The sequence below is a fragment of the Natrix helvetica genome (assembly GCF_964273705.1).
Source record: "Natrix helvetica genome assembly, chromosome: 5".
NCBI classification, from domain to species: Eukaryota; Metazoa; Chordata; class Lepidosauria; order Squamata; family Natricidae; genus Natrix; species Natrix helvetica.
The window spans coordinates 29916182-29933344 of record NC_138551.1 but is presented as its reverse complement, the minus strand read 5'-3'; the positions used below and the strand labels follow the sequence as shown (position 1 = coordinate 29933344).

The 17163-nt window shown below is 41.6% G+C and overlaps 1 protein-coding gene across 1 annotated transcript in view; it reads right to left on the bottom strand.

The window, feature by feature from the left end:
* SIAH2 (siah E3 ubiquitin protein ligase 2) overlaps positions 1 to 16925 on the bottom strand; it is a 29169-nt gene extending 12244 nt beyond the window's left edge. The window contains exon 1 of the mRNA XM_081954765.1: positions 16229 to 16925. Within this exon, the coding sequence (XP_081810891.1) occupies positions 16229 to 16660 (432 nt within the window). The 5' untranslated portion in view covers positions 16661 to 16925. The remainder of the gene's footprint in view (positions 1 to 16228) is intronic.
* Positions 16926 to 17163: the final 238 nt, after the last annotated feature.

The window sequence follows — 17163 nt, the reverse complement described above, 5'->3', positions numbered from 1 at the left end:
TCATTAATTGCTCAACAAATAGTTTGAAATGGGGCTTTCCAACATCTTATCTAACATTTTCATTGCTTGGAAGATAATCCTTCGACAACAGGGGTGTTAAACTCAATTTCACTGAGGGCCACCTCAGGGTGATGTTTGACCTAAGGGGGCCAGGGTGCACCACTCACCTGTGGTGGCCTGAACACTCAGTGAAAACCGGCTCCCAAGCCCTCTGCCTGTGAAAACTGAGCTCAGGAGTGCTGCATGCGGTCCTCCCAACCTGTTTTTGCTGGCAGAGGCACTACAGGTTGGTCCTTTGCTGTTTTCAGTGGCCCTACTGGCAAGATCTAAGCACTCAGTGGGCCAGATTTTGTCATCCCTGTTCAATAACAGCAAGTGATAGACAGGGTCTCCCTGGAGGTCCACAAGAGATTTCAATAAACACAAGCAAGCACCACATGATGCTTTTATCTGCATTATCTTCTGCTTTTCAAACAGTGATGCTAAAGTAATAATATTGTAGTATGATACAGTCCTCTGGTATCTTCAGGCCAGGGGTGGGTTGCAGGTGGTGCGCCCCGGTATGGGCGTACTAGAGCCTGCCCGGAGAACCAGATACCGTTCCGGTACGGCGCTCTGGAGGGCCTGCCTGAGCTCCTTACTGGTCTTTTAAGTCTTCAGCACTTTTGTGCATGTGCACTGCGCATACAGCGCCTGTGCGACGCTCCAGTGAACAGCTGGAGCGTCACGGAGGCTTGTGGAGGCACTAAGATGCATGCGCACGCTGCGTGTGTCCAAGTGGATGCCGCCGGGCCCATTCCAACCGTACCGGTTGGAACGGGATCCGAAATCCACCACTGCTTGAGGCCTCTGTATGTGTCTACTGAGATCTTTTCCTGTCCATTAAACTATGTCAGTTTGATCTTTTAATATTAAAAAAAGTGGAAAACTACCCAAAGCAGCAGGTTCCAGTATTGTTCAATGTTGTGTCTGAGAAGAATTGGATGGACAAAGGGTCAAGGTCTCTTGGAGAAATACTGTAACTTCTTTGGGAACCATGCACCCCTAATAGGAAGCAACAGTTGAGCTGGTAGTGGGTCAACCATATAGAAGCTGTGGAGCTGTTGGAGATAATGCCACGGTCTGTCTTCTGTGCCATGTTCAGGATTTTCCTTCTTTTCTTTTACTTATTTATTATCTCTAAGGTACTCTGGGCAGCTTACAGTTCTTGATTTCCTTTCTTAGATTTCTAAGCTCTGTTGATATAGATCCCTCTTTTCTCTAATGACTCCTTAAAACTTGTTTGTGCATAGCAGCCCAGCTGCATGACTAGGTTATATCGCCTGTTTAACCCTTACTTAAACTAACCAAACAGGCTAGATTTCTGCAACAAGTGCTAAGCCATAAAAAGGTTAACATGCTAATCAAATGTCATATATATTATACCACTGCATCTGTAATTGTTTAGCTGACCTGAATAAATGCATCTCTCCGAATCTCGGGCCTAAAACATAGCAATAGTACATAATACTGTATCTTACTGGATGGGGTAAATACTGCTTAAGAAGTATTCTGGTAAATTAATGTTTTGTAACTGATTATGTGTTCTACAGCTGTACAACCTCTCCCCCAGTAATATTTGCAAAGCCAATCTGAGCCTATTCTTAAAATAATATATTAGCCAAAATATAAATATAAATTAGCTCTTGCCATGCCCACCGTGCTTGTTACAAGCTAGTCCAAATATTACAAAGATACACCCTAGAGCAGCCAAAATCCTATCCTTGTGAATAAGAAACTCAAAGCCATTCATAAATTATCCATTAAATGCACCAACAACTACAACCAGGATCAATAGCTGCTCTGCCTCATCTGATTTATCAACAACATTTGTGGAAAAGCAAGCTTTTTCTGGTCTCTTTTATCTTGCTCTTCTTCATATTTGATCTTTACAAAACAGCTTTTGATTCAGTTAGACAAAAGCTATTCAGGGACAGAACAAGAGCAAAAAAGGATCTATTGGTCCATTTTAATTAACATTATTTTTAGATGAAGAGCAAAGATGAATTAATCTGGATAGATGCCCTGATTTTAAGACCAGAAAGGAGAACTGCTGAATTAAATTAAGAGAAGATGCTTTAATAAATCCAAAACTAAAGGAAGATTAGTAGGTCGAATAAACATTCAGTGAAGTTAAGATCCATATTTCTGATGTTGACATTTCCTGAACTTCTGTTTACATCAGGACTTGATAAAGACTTTGGATGTGGCCTGTAAAATCTAGGTACAGTTGGATATGAAGTAAATTTAATATTATTTAATATTATCCCTTCCCTTCCCTCCTCTCCTTGAATCATGCAAATGAAGACTCAATTATGCAGGCCAAAAATATTTAAAAAGGCCTTCAAGCATATTTTAAAGGAACTAGGAAATGGCAAAGCATTAGAATAAGCTGCTATTGACAGAGACCAATGGTGTCCAATGATATACTCATTCTACAGTATAGAATGGTAAGTCACTGATAAGAAAGAAAAACCACAGAAAATTTAACACAGGCAAACGCAACATTTTTCACTTGGAACACACCTGGCTCGATAACAGTACTGAAAACAAGCTTGGAATAGTAGTTGATCATAAACAAATTATGAACTAGAAGACTGATGTGGCTGCAATTAAAGCAAGCACAGTTAGCCCTAGACTTACAAACATTCATTTACCGCGTTTCTCCAAAAATAAGACAAGGTCTTATTTTCTTTTGACCCCCCCCCAAATTTTGATTGGGCCTTATTATCGGGAGGGGGGGGCTTATTGGTTTGGGGGTGCCGGGTGGCTGCTCTCTTGCGAGTGGGTGCCCAAAGAACCGGGCATAGCCTCAGGGGCAAACAGCTGTGTTGCGCTGTCGCAGCAGTGCAACAAAGCCGCCATGAGGTGACCATGCTCATGAGCAGCCGCCCGGCAACCCTCCTTTCTGGCCGGGCAGAGCACTACTCACCGACTCAGTAATATCCCAAAGGCGCTAAGCCGCGTAGTGCTGGAGAGGTTGCACGAGTACTTGTTCTGCCTCCAGCTCGTGTGCTTCCCAGCCTCACCATGCCTAGCTCTCCCTGCAGGGCCAGGGTGCCGCTGCCCTGCTGCTGCCGCCACCATGCTCCGAGCATAACTGGCTTCCAAACTCTGGAGATCCGCTGCCAAGTCTTCCGGAAGCGGCCGCTCTGGGACTATGCTCTATGGTTGTGGGCTGGCTATTGGAAGACTCTGGTGGGACAGAGAGGACAGGGAGCCACGCGAGCTGGAGGCAGAACAAGTGCTTGCGCAACCTCACTTTCCAGCCGGGCAGAGTGTCATGCGGCTTAGCACCCTTGGGATATTACTGGGTCAGTGAGTGGCGCTCTGCCCGGCTGGAAAGGGGCGTTGCCAGGCAGCTGCTTGTGAGAGTAGCTGCCCAGCAACCCCCCGCTCCAGCTGGGCACAGTGCCACCCATCAACCTAGCGGTATCCCAAAGGGGTCAAGCAATGTGAGCACCTTTGCCCCCCCGGCTCCTGCGGCTTTGCGCCTTTGGGATATCACTAGGATTGGTGAGTGGCGCTCTGCCTGGCTGGAGGGGTAATTGTCCAGGGGGGTTATTATTGGGGGAGGGCGTATATTTTTGCCCACAGGAAAAATATGGCATGGTCTTATTATCAGGACATGTCGTAATTTCAGGGAAACACGGTAGTAATAGTTCAAAATTACAAAAGTGCTGAAATTTTTTAAATTTATGATGAGTCCTCACACTTATAACCATCACAACATCCCCATGGTCACATGATCACAATCCAGGCCCATGGCAACCAACATGTATTTAAAACAGCTACAGCATCCTGGGGCCATGAGATTGCCATTTGCAAATTTACTTCCAACTTCTGACAAGGAAAGTCAATGGGGGAAACTGGCTTTGCTTAATGATTGTGTGATTCACAGAGATGACAGTTTAAAAAGTTATAGAATTGGGTGCAATTCACCATCTCACTCAATGACAGCCGGTCTGGTTCTAATTGTGGTCATGATTTGGGAATGATCTGCATCAATTTTGATCTACATCACCAGACTAGAGAAGCAAGGAAAGAGGCAAGGGAGAAATTTGACAGGAGTAAGAAAAACTGATAACCTGCCCATCCAGGTTGGTAGTAGTAGTGGTAGTAAGTCCAAAGATAGTTGAGATGCTGGGGGCAGAATTGCACAACTGAAGTCTTGTCTTTTAAGAGGAAGACTGATCATATAGTTACTGCAAACACTGATTTTATGATTTCCCCTGCAGAAGCCCCTGCTTCCCCCTGCGAAGAGCCTCTAGTTTCAGGCTTCTGGACTAGATTGCATGTGCTAATTTCACACCTATTGTGGGAGGAAATGATTGGAGGGGAAAACATGTTTTGAGCAGATACTGCCTTTGTCTTTAAATCTTCAAAAAACCTGATGCGGAACTCTTATTTGTCCTTGAGCAATAACAAAATGCAATCTACCAATAAAACCTGAAGCTCTAGTTCTGTGGCTATCACCTATCTAGACCATCTCCTTAAAATGGAACGTCATGGAACTTTCTGGAAATTCCTTTATTATGTACAATATTGCTCAGTCACAGGTTAGTCATTTAGCCAGAACATCATACACTGTTTCCTTTAAAATAAGACCCAACTGAAAAATAAGCCCTAGCATGATTTTTCAGGATCATGCTCTATCCCAAAAATAAGCCCGTTAGCCTTCATGCATCTTTTGGAGCAAAAAATAATATAAGATCTGGTCTTATTTTCAGGGAAACATGGGTATTAGTTCTATCCTGTCTAGAACTTCTGCCCAGCTTAAAGCTTTCTAGCTTTTTCTCTCTAAAAAAAATCCCCAGAAATATTCTAGTGTTGGATTTATTGGTAATAGAAACAATGAAAGAGACGTGGTGTATGGCAGCTGCCTTGGAAGCATGAATTGAGGCAACCACGCTGCCTGGCATTCAGAAATTTAAAAAGAGACTGAATCTTAAATCAGACACACAACTATGGCCAATGTTAAAACCACCTGTTTAAGCAGATATTAAAATCACCTGTTTCAGCATTTTGGCAACTCTTAAATTCTAACCAGAAGTTAGGAGATTTCTTAAAAGAATGTATCAATATCTCACCTTTTCTTTGGGAGTTCCAACTCCCAAAACCTATGATGCATTTGAGAGACAAAACTGGTCCAAAATCACCCAGCAAGTTTCTGTAGCAAAGGGTACGTTTGAAGTTAGGTTTTCTCAATGCTAGATCAACACTGAGCTACAAGATGATACTTCTTCCTGAAAGTCTATTCCACAGATTGCCCACGTTGAGCAAACAGATTGGTGAATACTTCAGCTTTTTATGAATAAGAGCCTCCAAAGCTATAATTGTGAGAAGAAACAGGTTCTAGGAGGACAGAGAACATCTGTGCTTGTTTTTGATGCCCTAATCACCCCTCTTTGTTGGTCATCAGTTACAGCTTTTCTTCTTGGCATTAAAAAATGTGTCACCACAATTAAATATTGTTCCAAACCAATAAACCAAAAGCAGTTTTGCCACCATTCCTAGGGAGTCAGATTCTACTTATGAATTTGTATTTGAAAGGTGGATAAAAGCTCAACACAGCATTTTTTTCTTCCTAACTTCCCAATCTCCCAGGTTGCTTGATTTGGATCACTAAAGTGATCCCATAATCAGTTGATGACTTTTCCAAAGCAAGTTAGCAATGCCCATTTTGCTACAAAGACAACCTTTCTCTTTCAAATGTACAAGTAAAATGTTCTACAAATTAATTCATTAGTTCATTAGTTTAATTTGATTTGATTTAATTAGTTAAATTATAAACTTTCACCCCAGATAAATGCTGATTTATTATGAAGATGGCACTTTTATAGGCCTCATGTGGAAGCAAGGATTTAAGAGATGATCGAGTTTAGGTTCTCTGGATTCATCTCAACTTCTCCCATAACTGCTTTTCATGATCTAGTATCCTCCTACAACTCTCATACAGATTGAATAAGAAAGCAACACCTCCTTCAAGAGAAGCTTGTCAGTTGTTGACTTCAGGGGAAAAAATCATGCAGTTTTCTTAGCCACTATAGAGAAGTGGTGTACTAGTTCTACATTTGGAATGTTTTTTTCAATTTCTAGCCTAGGAGGTCCCAATAGTCTTCCATCCATGTAGTAAGTCAATCCAAGTCTATTTAGCTTTTTGAGACCAGCCACAGTCAATTTGGTCCTGACAACTAGCTGGGACAAATCTCAAGATAGCTAAGTTGACTGATAATATAAAAGTTTAATGTATTGTGATCACTGTAAATCAGTTTAAAAGATAGATGGGTTGACCAACACTATTTTGAGATCAGTTATCTGCTCTAATTATATTATACATGAACTGCATTTTTCCCATGATATTCTTCTCAAGCAGGAAAAACTAGTACTTCTAGTAATGTGCTATGATTTCCCCGTTTTCCTTGGAGGCTATTAACTCTTTGGGTGACCATGAAGCAATGACATTATACTAGGTAACAGTAACATGAGCCTACTGCTGTGACTTTGTTTGTGGCAACATACCTATGTTAAAAGGGAAGAATAACTCTCATTCTTTCAAACAGGTGGGCAACTGACAAAGGCAAATAAATAGTACTGATTTTTCTTGGTCAATAGAACAAATACAATATCTTCTTTAATACTCACAAATATCTCTGAAAGACACAAATAGTTTTTATTAGCTATGTCTACAGTTCCTTATTAAGCCAAATCAGGAAAAGTGAACTCTGCCTTCCTTGCACCAACTGCTCTGCAATTGATACTGCCCACTTCAGAAATGATTTTGAGACACGCCCTTCAGAGGTTTTAATAGTATACCTGAACACACAAAGTGTACGAATGAAATAAGTGGATATAGTGCTTAGAGCTGCAGTTCAAAATAAGTGAGCCTTATCTGAAAGGTCTGATACAGTAAAACACTTCTGAGCAAATTACTGGAGTAAAGTAAAATCAGTAGTATGTATTCTTCATTTGCCTTCAAGATCCCAAGAAGTCAATTTATAGACACTTTCTGGTAACAGATTCCTGTCTTCATTAGGAATTTCTTACCTAGGGTATTAACAAAATGAAATCATCCTAAAGGGTGTTTTGGGTACATATTTATTTTAAAGGTTCAGTGCTAATGATCTGGTTCTCATACAGTTTGTGCCAATATACAGATTAACTGCTGTAGGTCATCTAGTCCACCCCCCCTCAAGCAGGACACCCTACTCCATTTCTGACAAATGGCAATCTCTTCTTGAAAGTCTCAAGTGATGAAGCTCCCATAACTTCCAAAGGCAAGCTGTTCAATTGGTTGATTGTTCTCACTGTCAGAAAGTTCCTCCTTATTTCTAGGTTGAATCTCTCCTTGGTCAGTTTCCATCCATTATTCCTTGTCTGTCCTTCAGGTGCTTTGGAAAATAGCTTTCTCCCCTCCTCTCTGTGGCAGCCCCTCAAATATTGGAACACTGCTATCATGTTTCCCCCGGTCCTTCTCTTCACTAGACTAGCCATGCCCAGTTCCTGTAACTGTTCTTTGTATGTTTTAGTCTCCAGTCCCCTAATCATCGTGGTTGTGTTCAATCAATTGTGTTCATCCATGGAGTGTTAAAACTTGCAGGAGAAAAGAGAAACAGCTAAGATTTTCTTCCTGACTTCATTGGAAAAGTTTGACAGTGCTGCCCTTAATTGAGGCAGATATGAAAAAGAAAAAATATATATTTTCACAGATACAGACGGGTCAGAAGCAAGTGCTATGGCCTTCTGGCTCATATCAGTCAAATTCTGAAACAAATATAGTCAGGAAGAGAGATGACTCAAGAAGCAAGGCAGGAGTTTTAAAAATAACAGACCACAAGCAATATAGATTTTAAGCAGAGATGTAAGAATAGGAAATGCAAATAGGGGGGGGGGGGGAAGCCCTGAACGTGAAAGATGATGTATTTCTTCCCCTCCAACTTGGGAAACCACCTGTTCTAAGTCACAAAATTGCCAAAGACCAACCTACTCAACTCAGGAGAAACATCAGAAGCTTTGTGCAAAGAGCAATGGCACAATGGAAAACATAGTTGTTGGTCATTGGTGATAGACTGGGAGGGGTTAATATCAAGAGAGGATTTTAAAAAGGAAATTCACTATCATCACTACTATTGCTATTGCACTAATTCCTCTGACAACAATACTAAACAAATCAGACAATGTCTGTCAAACAGTAAAAACATCTGGCAAGTATCTCACCTCCTTTATATGGATGATCTGAAGTTCTGTGGAAAAGCACCACCTGAAACAGAATAGCTGCTCCACACTGTCTATATATACAACCAAGATATTGCAATGGAGTTTGTCCTCAATAAATGTACAATCAATAGAGGAAAAATAATAAAACCTTAAGGAATCAAGATGCCCTATGGAAATAATATCAAGAGTTACATTACCCATTACAAACAACTGGACATCATTTAATCTGACATCATCCAGTACACTGAAGTCGAGAAGAAGGTTAGAATACATCAGGGAGAGTGAAGTCCAAACCTGGTGGAGGAAATACCACCAAGGCATTACACCTGGGCTATTCCAAGTCATTAGATATGCAGTTGGAATAATGAAACGCACTCAAGCATAATTAAAAGTTCTGGATAGAAATATTAGAGAAATAATATATATATAAAAAAGCAAAGTTTTACATTCACACTACAAAAAGCAAGTTTTACATTTAGGCAGGAAAAACCAAAGGTATAAGTACAGATTAGGTGAGACCTGGCTCAAAAACAGTACACTGTGAGAGGGACTTTAGAGTCCTAGTAGATGATCACTTGAATATGAGCCAGCAGTGGGCAGCAGCATCCCAAAAAGCTAATACAATTCTGGGTTGTATAAATAGAGGCAACTGACCAGTGGAACAGCTTGCCTTCAGAAATCATGGGTGCTCCATCACTGGAGGTTTTTAAGAAGAGACTAGACAGTCACTTATCTGAAATGGTATAGGTTCTCCTGCTTGTCCAGGAGGCTAGACAAGAAGACCTCCAAGGTGCTGTGCTAGGCTACGCTACGGACAATGAATCATGCACTTCATCCACACAGTGAAGTTGACAGGCCCTGTTTAACAAGGAAAATAGGTGGGCGCGAAATGTTGCAAATGCACAACACAGTTGAAGAATAAAAAAGGATATTGGACCTAGTTAGCTGCAAGAAGATCATACAGAAGATCATAAAGTAGCAACAACGGTGCCATGAAATATCTGCAAGAAATATCATTTGCCTGAAATCAAAAACTGGTGGGACCACAAAATGGACAAAGTAATAGAAAATGTGATCTGGAACATTAGAATTCAAACAAATAAGCACCTGCCACATAACATCCCTGGCTTAAAAATTTTCAATAAGAAAGCCCCAAAAGTCTAGTTAGTGGATTTGGCACCTGGAGAATAGAAGAAAAAGAACTAGAGAAGATAACAAAATACAAAGATCTGCAAATAGAAATAGAATGACTGAGATAAAAACAAAAAAAACAAAACAGTGCCAATAGTAATAGGCACCTTGGGTGCAATCCCAAAACAACTGGAACATTACTTGACCACTATCCATATTAACAAAATCACTATCATTTCTTTGGAACATCTTACATCCTATGGAGATACCTTTAACACCATCAAACAACACCTGTCAATCCTAAATCCTTGGGAAGGATTTGACTGGTGGATAAAAATGCCAAATCAAGTCCAAACATCTTGCTGACTGGGTGACCAGATACAATAATAATAATTTCTCACTCTTATTACCCAGGTTTGCTACAAAAGTTTTTTTCAGAACTTCAGATGTGGAATATTCTCACCCCAAAAAACTATGATTGACACCAGTTTTGTTGTCTTCAGGTGACAATTATTTACCCCAATGTAGCCACTTTATTTCATTTCTGTCTACTGGTAAAAGTCCTTTTGGAAATCTTTTAAGCAAATACTGTAAAATAAATTCACATGGATACTAATGTGTATGCCTGTCTTGATTTTAATATTTTCAATAAGAGCAGGCTAAAAATACTATGAATGAAGTGAACTGATTTTGCCAATTCCCCAAATGATAACTGAACTTTAGTCTGGCTTATATCCATATTTACTCAGTGTTCAAAAGATTTATTCCCCGGTCATTGTGCATAATTTGCTTCTTTTGTTTCCCAGGTTTCCTAATTGAGCAACAGTTCATTTGAGCAACATTTTATTAGCATACATTGAGCCTGAAACCAGTATTTATTAAACAGTTTTTGAATGTGTGCTTGATTTTTAAATTATAAACACAGAAGCTTCTGCAGAATAAAGGGTCTCTAAAGTATAAATGGCAATGAAGATTTAAATTATTATAATTTTGCCTATAGGTAAAATAAATTAGGTTCACTTTCCCCTTATAGTTACCTTCATCATGTTTAATTTGCAATATGCCAATCCAAACAGTGTGCATAAGATATCCATAGTTCTATGAAGCTCATTGTCCATTTTATTTTGCCATGGAATCATAAAATGGGAAGAGAACTTCACATCATCAGATCCAACCAGGAGTCAGAGCAGGAATCCAAAGTAAAGCACCCTGACCAATGATTGTCTAACTTTCACTTAAACACATCCACTGAAGCAGTAGAGCAGTGCAACATTGGAACTGTTTAATCCACTTTTCTAGTCTCACTATTCTTATTCCATCTCGCTGCTCTTATTGCTGGAGAAAGTTTTGTTCATATTCAAAATCTGGCTCCCTGTAACTTACATCCATTATTCCATGTCCTGAACTCTAATAAAAAGAGAACAGATCTTGATAATCTATGTGACATCATGTGCCTCATATTTAATTTGAAATCAATTACTAATCTGCTTTTCACAAATGCTATTATTAAACTACTATTCCCCATCATGTAGATTTTTGTTTTCTACTGAAGAACTTTTCATGTTAAATGTTACTCTATTATTTTCTGATATTTCATTTCCGTCTTCTAAGGTATTAGCGAGGCCACTCAGTTTTGTATAATCAGTTCCACCTCTTCATCCATTAATAATAAAATACTGAAGAGTAGAAACCAAGGTCTGCATTTTGGGATGAGCCACTTGATATCACTCTTAATTTGATTGATGGGCTTTTTTAGTACAATGTTCAAGCCATCTGAATGTCATACCATTAAGTCTTCATAGGGGTAATCTGATGATCAGAATGATGTGGTATACATTGTCAAATTTCTTGCTCAAGTATTTCCTCTTGGTGACAAAAGAGCTGATTAATGCCTGACAGGTCTTACTACATCCTTGATGGGTTGAGTAGCTTAATGGGAAAAAGTTCAATAGTTCAGAAGTAGCACATATGCTTATATGAAAAATATTCCCAGTTCCATTTGGAAATACACACATTAAATAGAGCTGGAAAAAATCTGCAGCTGAAACCATTTAGAAATACGGTTAATCAATGTAAGACAACTTTCCTCTGTCAATGTTCTCCATTTGATTTGGACCACAGCTGCCATCTTTCCTAACTACAGTTCATGTTAAATTAATCTGATGGAATCTGTACCCTTCACTATCTAAGCCAAGCCACCTAATTGAACTAATGGTTGGATTCAATATAAAATAGCTTGTTATGCTGAGCAGAACTAGACATAAGTATCATACCATGGGTTCATCTAATCCCACACCCCCAGGTATGATTGACAGAAAGTGCCCAGTTTAAGGTCTCACTCAATCGTCTTGCCTAACATCTTCAGGAAGCAATATGTTTCATTCTTGAACTAGAGAACCAAGCATGGAACCCGAAATGCTCCCCCCCTTAAATGAAAGAAAAACAATTATTGTATCTGATGTCTTCTCCTCCTTTAATTCATACCTGGGGATCAATAGGACAACACTACTTCTTCAACCTCAGCTTTCTTTTCTTCCTTGGAGCCTTTCCTCTGGATAACTTAAGTAGCATTTCCAATCTTGCTTTTATCAGCTGACCTAAAGTGTCTCAATGACACTTTAGAAGGTTTAGAGTGCATATTGATCAGCTTAAACCTAACTCTTGGGAGCCACAGACACTTGAAACTGATACCAGGATATCAAGTTAAGAGTGGCTTCTTGAGATTAGTAGTGATAAAAAGGGTCAAAAACTCTCCCCCTTGCCAGCTGACACATCTTTTTCTTTTTTAAATATTAGATCACTTAGATGCAGTACAGTAGCTGCTTCCCCCAGTAAAAGTATCATGAAAGCAGAAAGAGGTAAGGAGACGTTTTAAAGAAGCAATAAATAGCACAGAAGGGATCCTAAGGGAATCAGTGTTATATTGTGAAATCCATGCTCACCATATCGACTGGCTATAATCTTTTTATTTAATAATGAACTTTGATGGTTGGGTGACTATCATTTGAGAAGTAAAATGGGTTCCCCCACCAGAAAAAAACATAAGGAGCAGTTAGTACATATGCTATATGTCTACACATATGCGTGCAGACATATACCTTGTTTCCCCAAAAATAAGACAAGGGTCTTATTTTCTTTTGACCCCCGAATACGCTTGGCCTTATTTTCAGGGAGATCTTATTTTTGAGGTGTAGGAGGCGGCAAGCATGGTCACCTCATGGCTGCTGCTGTGTTGCAATATTTTCGGGGGGGGGGGGCTTATTTTTGGGGGAGGGCTTATTTTAGCACATGCGCTCAAAAGCCCGATTGGGCTTATTATCTGGGGAGGTCTTATTTTCAGGGAAACAGGGTAGCAATCAGTAAATAAAAAGATGCATATTTTAAAAACCTCAACTGATAATATCTGATAAAGATTTGGAAAAAGGATTATAAGATGTAGGGAATATTAAATAGTCAACTAAAAGGAAGAGAGATCAAGAGAAGACTCCTTCAGGCCACAAACAGCTGAAAGCAACCTTCCTCAGTCAAGACATCTTCAGGTATCAATCACTATGCCCATTTTTTGTAGCTAACATGGCCAATGGATATAGTCACACATGTATAGGTCACCAGGTGGATAGCAATTGCCTAAAAGAAGCATCCTGTAATGATATACTACATTATGCTACTAAATACTACAGCATAGAGGTTAGCATCATCCCAAGAGAGTCTGTAAAAGTGTCTAGTTAAATTACTGCAGGGCGTCCATTAACTATTATGCATACTAAACTGTTTTTATAGAAGCTTCTATAACTGTTGCTATAGAAGCTTTTATTTAACTTAATACAAAGAGGTGAGAACCTGCACTTTAGAACAGCTCCATTTATTCCCGTTTTACCAGTCGTATGACTTTGTAGCTGTCGAAGAGTGATGCTCTCCAGATATTTAAGAATATTTCCTCCCCAACCTCCACTAACTGGGACATTTATTTCATGTTATGCTTTAGAGCAGCGGTCACCAACTGATGATCTACGGACCATTGGTGGTCCACGAGAAAATGTTGGTGGTCTACAGAAAAATTATTTGCATTTTTTATATTGTACTAGATTAGGGGTCCTCAAACTATGGCCCCTGGGTCGGATACATGCAGTGAACGTTTGTATTGCAGCAGAGAGTCTCCCCCTTCGAGGTCTTTTGGTACAGATCGGAGGGGGGCAGAAATTTTGACTTGGGGTCTGTTTCAGCTTCTAGGTGCAGGGCTTTGGGCGAAGGCTGGGAGAAAGTGCTGCTGGTAGCGAAGAGCCGGAGGGTCTTGTTCCAGTGGGACTACATCATGCACGGAACTGGCCCAGTTCTAAGTCCAGTGAACCTCTAGGGGCTGGTTCCGGCCCTTACACTCCCACAGGTCTTCCCTCTGCTTGGAAAGCCTATTCTCGTAGTCCTCAGTGAGGTGCTTCTACTGAGCCTCCTTCTTGGTGAGATCCAATTTGAATTGAGCCAGCTGTTTTGCCAACTCTTTCTCATGGTGGCTGCTTAGCTCCAACAACTGCTTCCTGTTGGGGTGAGCAGGTGAGGAGTGGCTGGGAGGGAAGGGACAAGTAGAGGCCGGCGAGGTGCCACTCGATGTAAGTGACACCAAGTTGACCACACCCACCCAGTCACATGACCACCAAGCCATGCCCATCAGGTTGGTCATTAGGCAGATCATATTAGTGGTCCACAGGATTTAAAATTATAAATTTAGTGGTCCCTGAGGTCCGAAAGATTGGTGACCCCTGCTTTAGAGACTTTTCAGTGCTGCAACTTCATCAATCAATGTATAAAGAAGAGTAATGTTGGACAATAGTCACAGTCACCAACATAAAGAAAGTTTTGAAAAACATTTGCTAGCCATCCATGAATTTCACTGGAGGAAGTTTTAAACATAAATATTTCTGCAGCACCCTTAACATTTCAACTGAAAGGGACAGACCACCGAGCCTTTTCAGTAATGGCTGCAACACTGTTTGTCCATCTTAATCTAACAAATCTTAGTGATTAGCATTCATAAAGTATCCTCTACACAATTCTGCAAGCATAGGCAAGATTATATAGGAAAACAGTATACCTTACAAAAAGTCCTGCCTGTAGTCATTTGGGATTGCTTTATTTACATTAGTACTTCTGAACTCGAATCTGTTGGTACGGAAACTTAATTGTTTCCCAATTTTTTGCAAGTTGCCAGCATCAAAAAAGTTGCACTTTGAAGTTACACAGGGACCACCTCTTAAAATACTTTGCTATTGTCTAGTTTGTAATTAATGAAGATATTATCCAAGCCATGCTCAATTGTTTCACACAGAGCCACAACTGCTGTTCAAGCTGAAGCTTGCAAAAAATATTTTCCAGCCACAGCAATTCTTTGTAGTGAGCCTATGAGCATTCAGTCTGATCTTTCCATGGCAATGCAACTCATCCAAGACTGATTTCATACCTTATCCAAATTAGCCAGATTTCCAATTCCCAGAGCTTCCTTTTTAATGTACTAGCAATGTTCATATTTTTCCCCATTTTCCTTCTTGGTACTGATCCACAGGGTCTCTCATTTAGGCTGAGAAGCTTTATCTGCATTTCATAGGAAACTTCACACTTCCTATTTATATTCCAGAGTGATTTATAATCGATTTGTAAGAACTATGGAGAACATTGGAGGGGGGGAATGATGGGAAAAACAGCCAATACCACCTTTTAACAACCAAATATTAAAAAAAAGACTATGGTAGTAAATATAAGTTTCTGGTTCCGCCCCCACTTCCTCTCAGAGTAACTCAGCTAAGGAGACAAGTTTGCTGTAAAGGTCTATGGAAACAAGGTTATACAGCCTACCTATTTTTTTAAGTCCTCAAGACTACTGCATTTACATACATTTAATTCAACCTTTTTCAACAATCCTTTAGGGCAGCATTCTGTCACTTGATATCCTTCCAATGTAAACAGGTCTGCAACTCCAGGAATTCTTCGCTAACCATGGCCAAAGGCGGCAGCAGTACAACTGAAGAGGATCTACTTGAGGACTTGCTGACCTAAGATACTACCTTTAAATAGCCTATAAAGCAAGTACCGAGAGCTGAGACAGGAACATTGACTAACATTACAATCCGTGGTCCAGGTGAGATTTATATCCAGTGCCTTCCTATCTCAATTTCAGTCTCTTCCCTAGAAAATGCAGTCGCAACCACTCTGTTCATTTCTCACTTCGGCAGATGGTTTGTGAGCAGAAATCTTGAAAAGATCGTTTCGTTTCGGGAAATGCTGATGCCCGGTCCAATAGGAAGAGTAAAGAGAAGGCAATTCTTAAGCGAAAGAGCGACTGGAATAGTTGTCTGAATGAATCCCAGGGCAAGAATATATATATGTACGTGTATGTATGTATATATGTATATGTATATGTATGCATATGTATATGTGTGTGTGTATGTGTGTGTATACATACATACATACATACATACATACATACATACATACATACATACATACATACATACATACATATGCATACACACACGGTACACCTCACTTTCACGAGCGTGTTAGAGAGCGAGAGGTCCAGTCCGTCCCCCCGAGAACGGAAAACCCAAGACTTTTCTAATCAGAACTACAATTTCAAGGCGATCACCTGAAGTTTTCCCCAGGGGGAACGGGGGATTTTTTAAAAAAAACAAAGCCACTATTGGAGAAGCAGTTGCGATTCTCTGCCGCAACCTCAAGGGCAGGTGCTCAGACCAACAGCGTCGCTCCCCGTCGCTCCATCCCGTTCCTCTCCCCGCCCACCTTCCTTCCTTCCCGGTGGCATTGCCCCGCCGGCTTCTCCCACCCGCCTTACCTTGCAAGGAAAGAGGACCGCCGAGGCCACTTTCTCCATCGCTAAGTTCCTGATGCTGGGGGTCAAGGATCCCCGGCATGTGGGGCAGCAGCTCAGCTTCTGCCGGCATTGATTGCAAACCAAGTGCCCGGCTTGGCACTGCAGGATCGGGGGCAGCACATAGTCGAAGCACACCGGGCACTCGAAGAGCGAGGTCAGCTCGTGGTGCTGAGGCGACACCGGCCCCCCACTGCTTTCCCCAGCTCCAGGGCTTGAGATCACAGCGGCCGCGGCAGGGACCGCGGAAGAGCCGGCTCCGGCAGCGGAGATGGTGGCGGCCGCGGCGGCGGTGTTGGCGGCGGGAGCAGCAGCCGGCGATGGCGTGTGCTGCTGCTGCTGCTGCTTGCCGCAAGGTTTGTTAGCACTGGGTCCGGCGGAGGACGGGCGGCTCATTTCGGTCGGAACAAACCATCGAACTGCGGACACCGAGCGGATCGCTCACCCAAGCCCCGCAGGGGGCTTAAAAACAACCACCCCCGTCTTCCTGGAGCCGCCGTTCCTCGGAGAACCGGCTCGGGGCCTCCGCCTTGGCGCCGCAGGAAACCGCGAACGTTCCAAAGTGTCTCAACGTTCCAAAAGAGAAGCCTCAACGTTCCACGGCGGGCCAGCTCGGCGCTCCGAGCCAAGTCCTTCGTCCCCCGAGCAGCCCTTTCCGCTCCTCCCCCCGGACAAACCGAGCGTGATTCCTTCTCGGCTTCCCCCACCCACCCCTCCCTGGAACATTAATCTGACGCAAGGAAGAGACAGGGGGTGGTGTAGTCACAGGCTGCTCCCAAGTCGAGGTTGACTCCTACTGAGCATGCCCTAAACCTTTGCGAATGGCAGGCGGAGACGGCAGTTGCCACCCTCTTTCGTTCGGTGTTTTTTTTTCTTCTTTCTCTTTCCTGCCGCGGTTT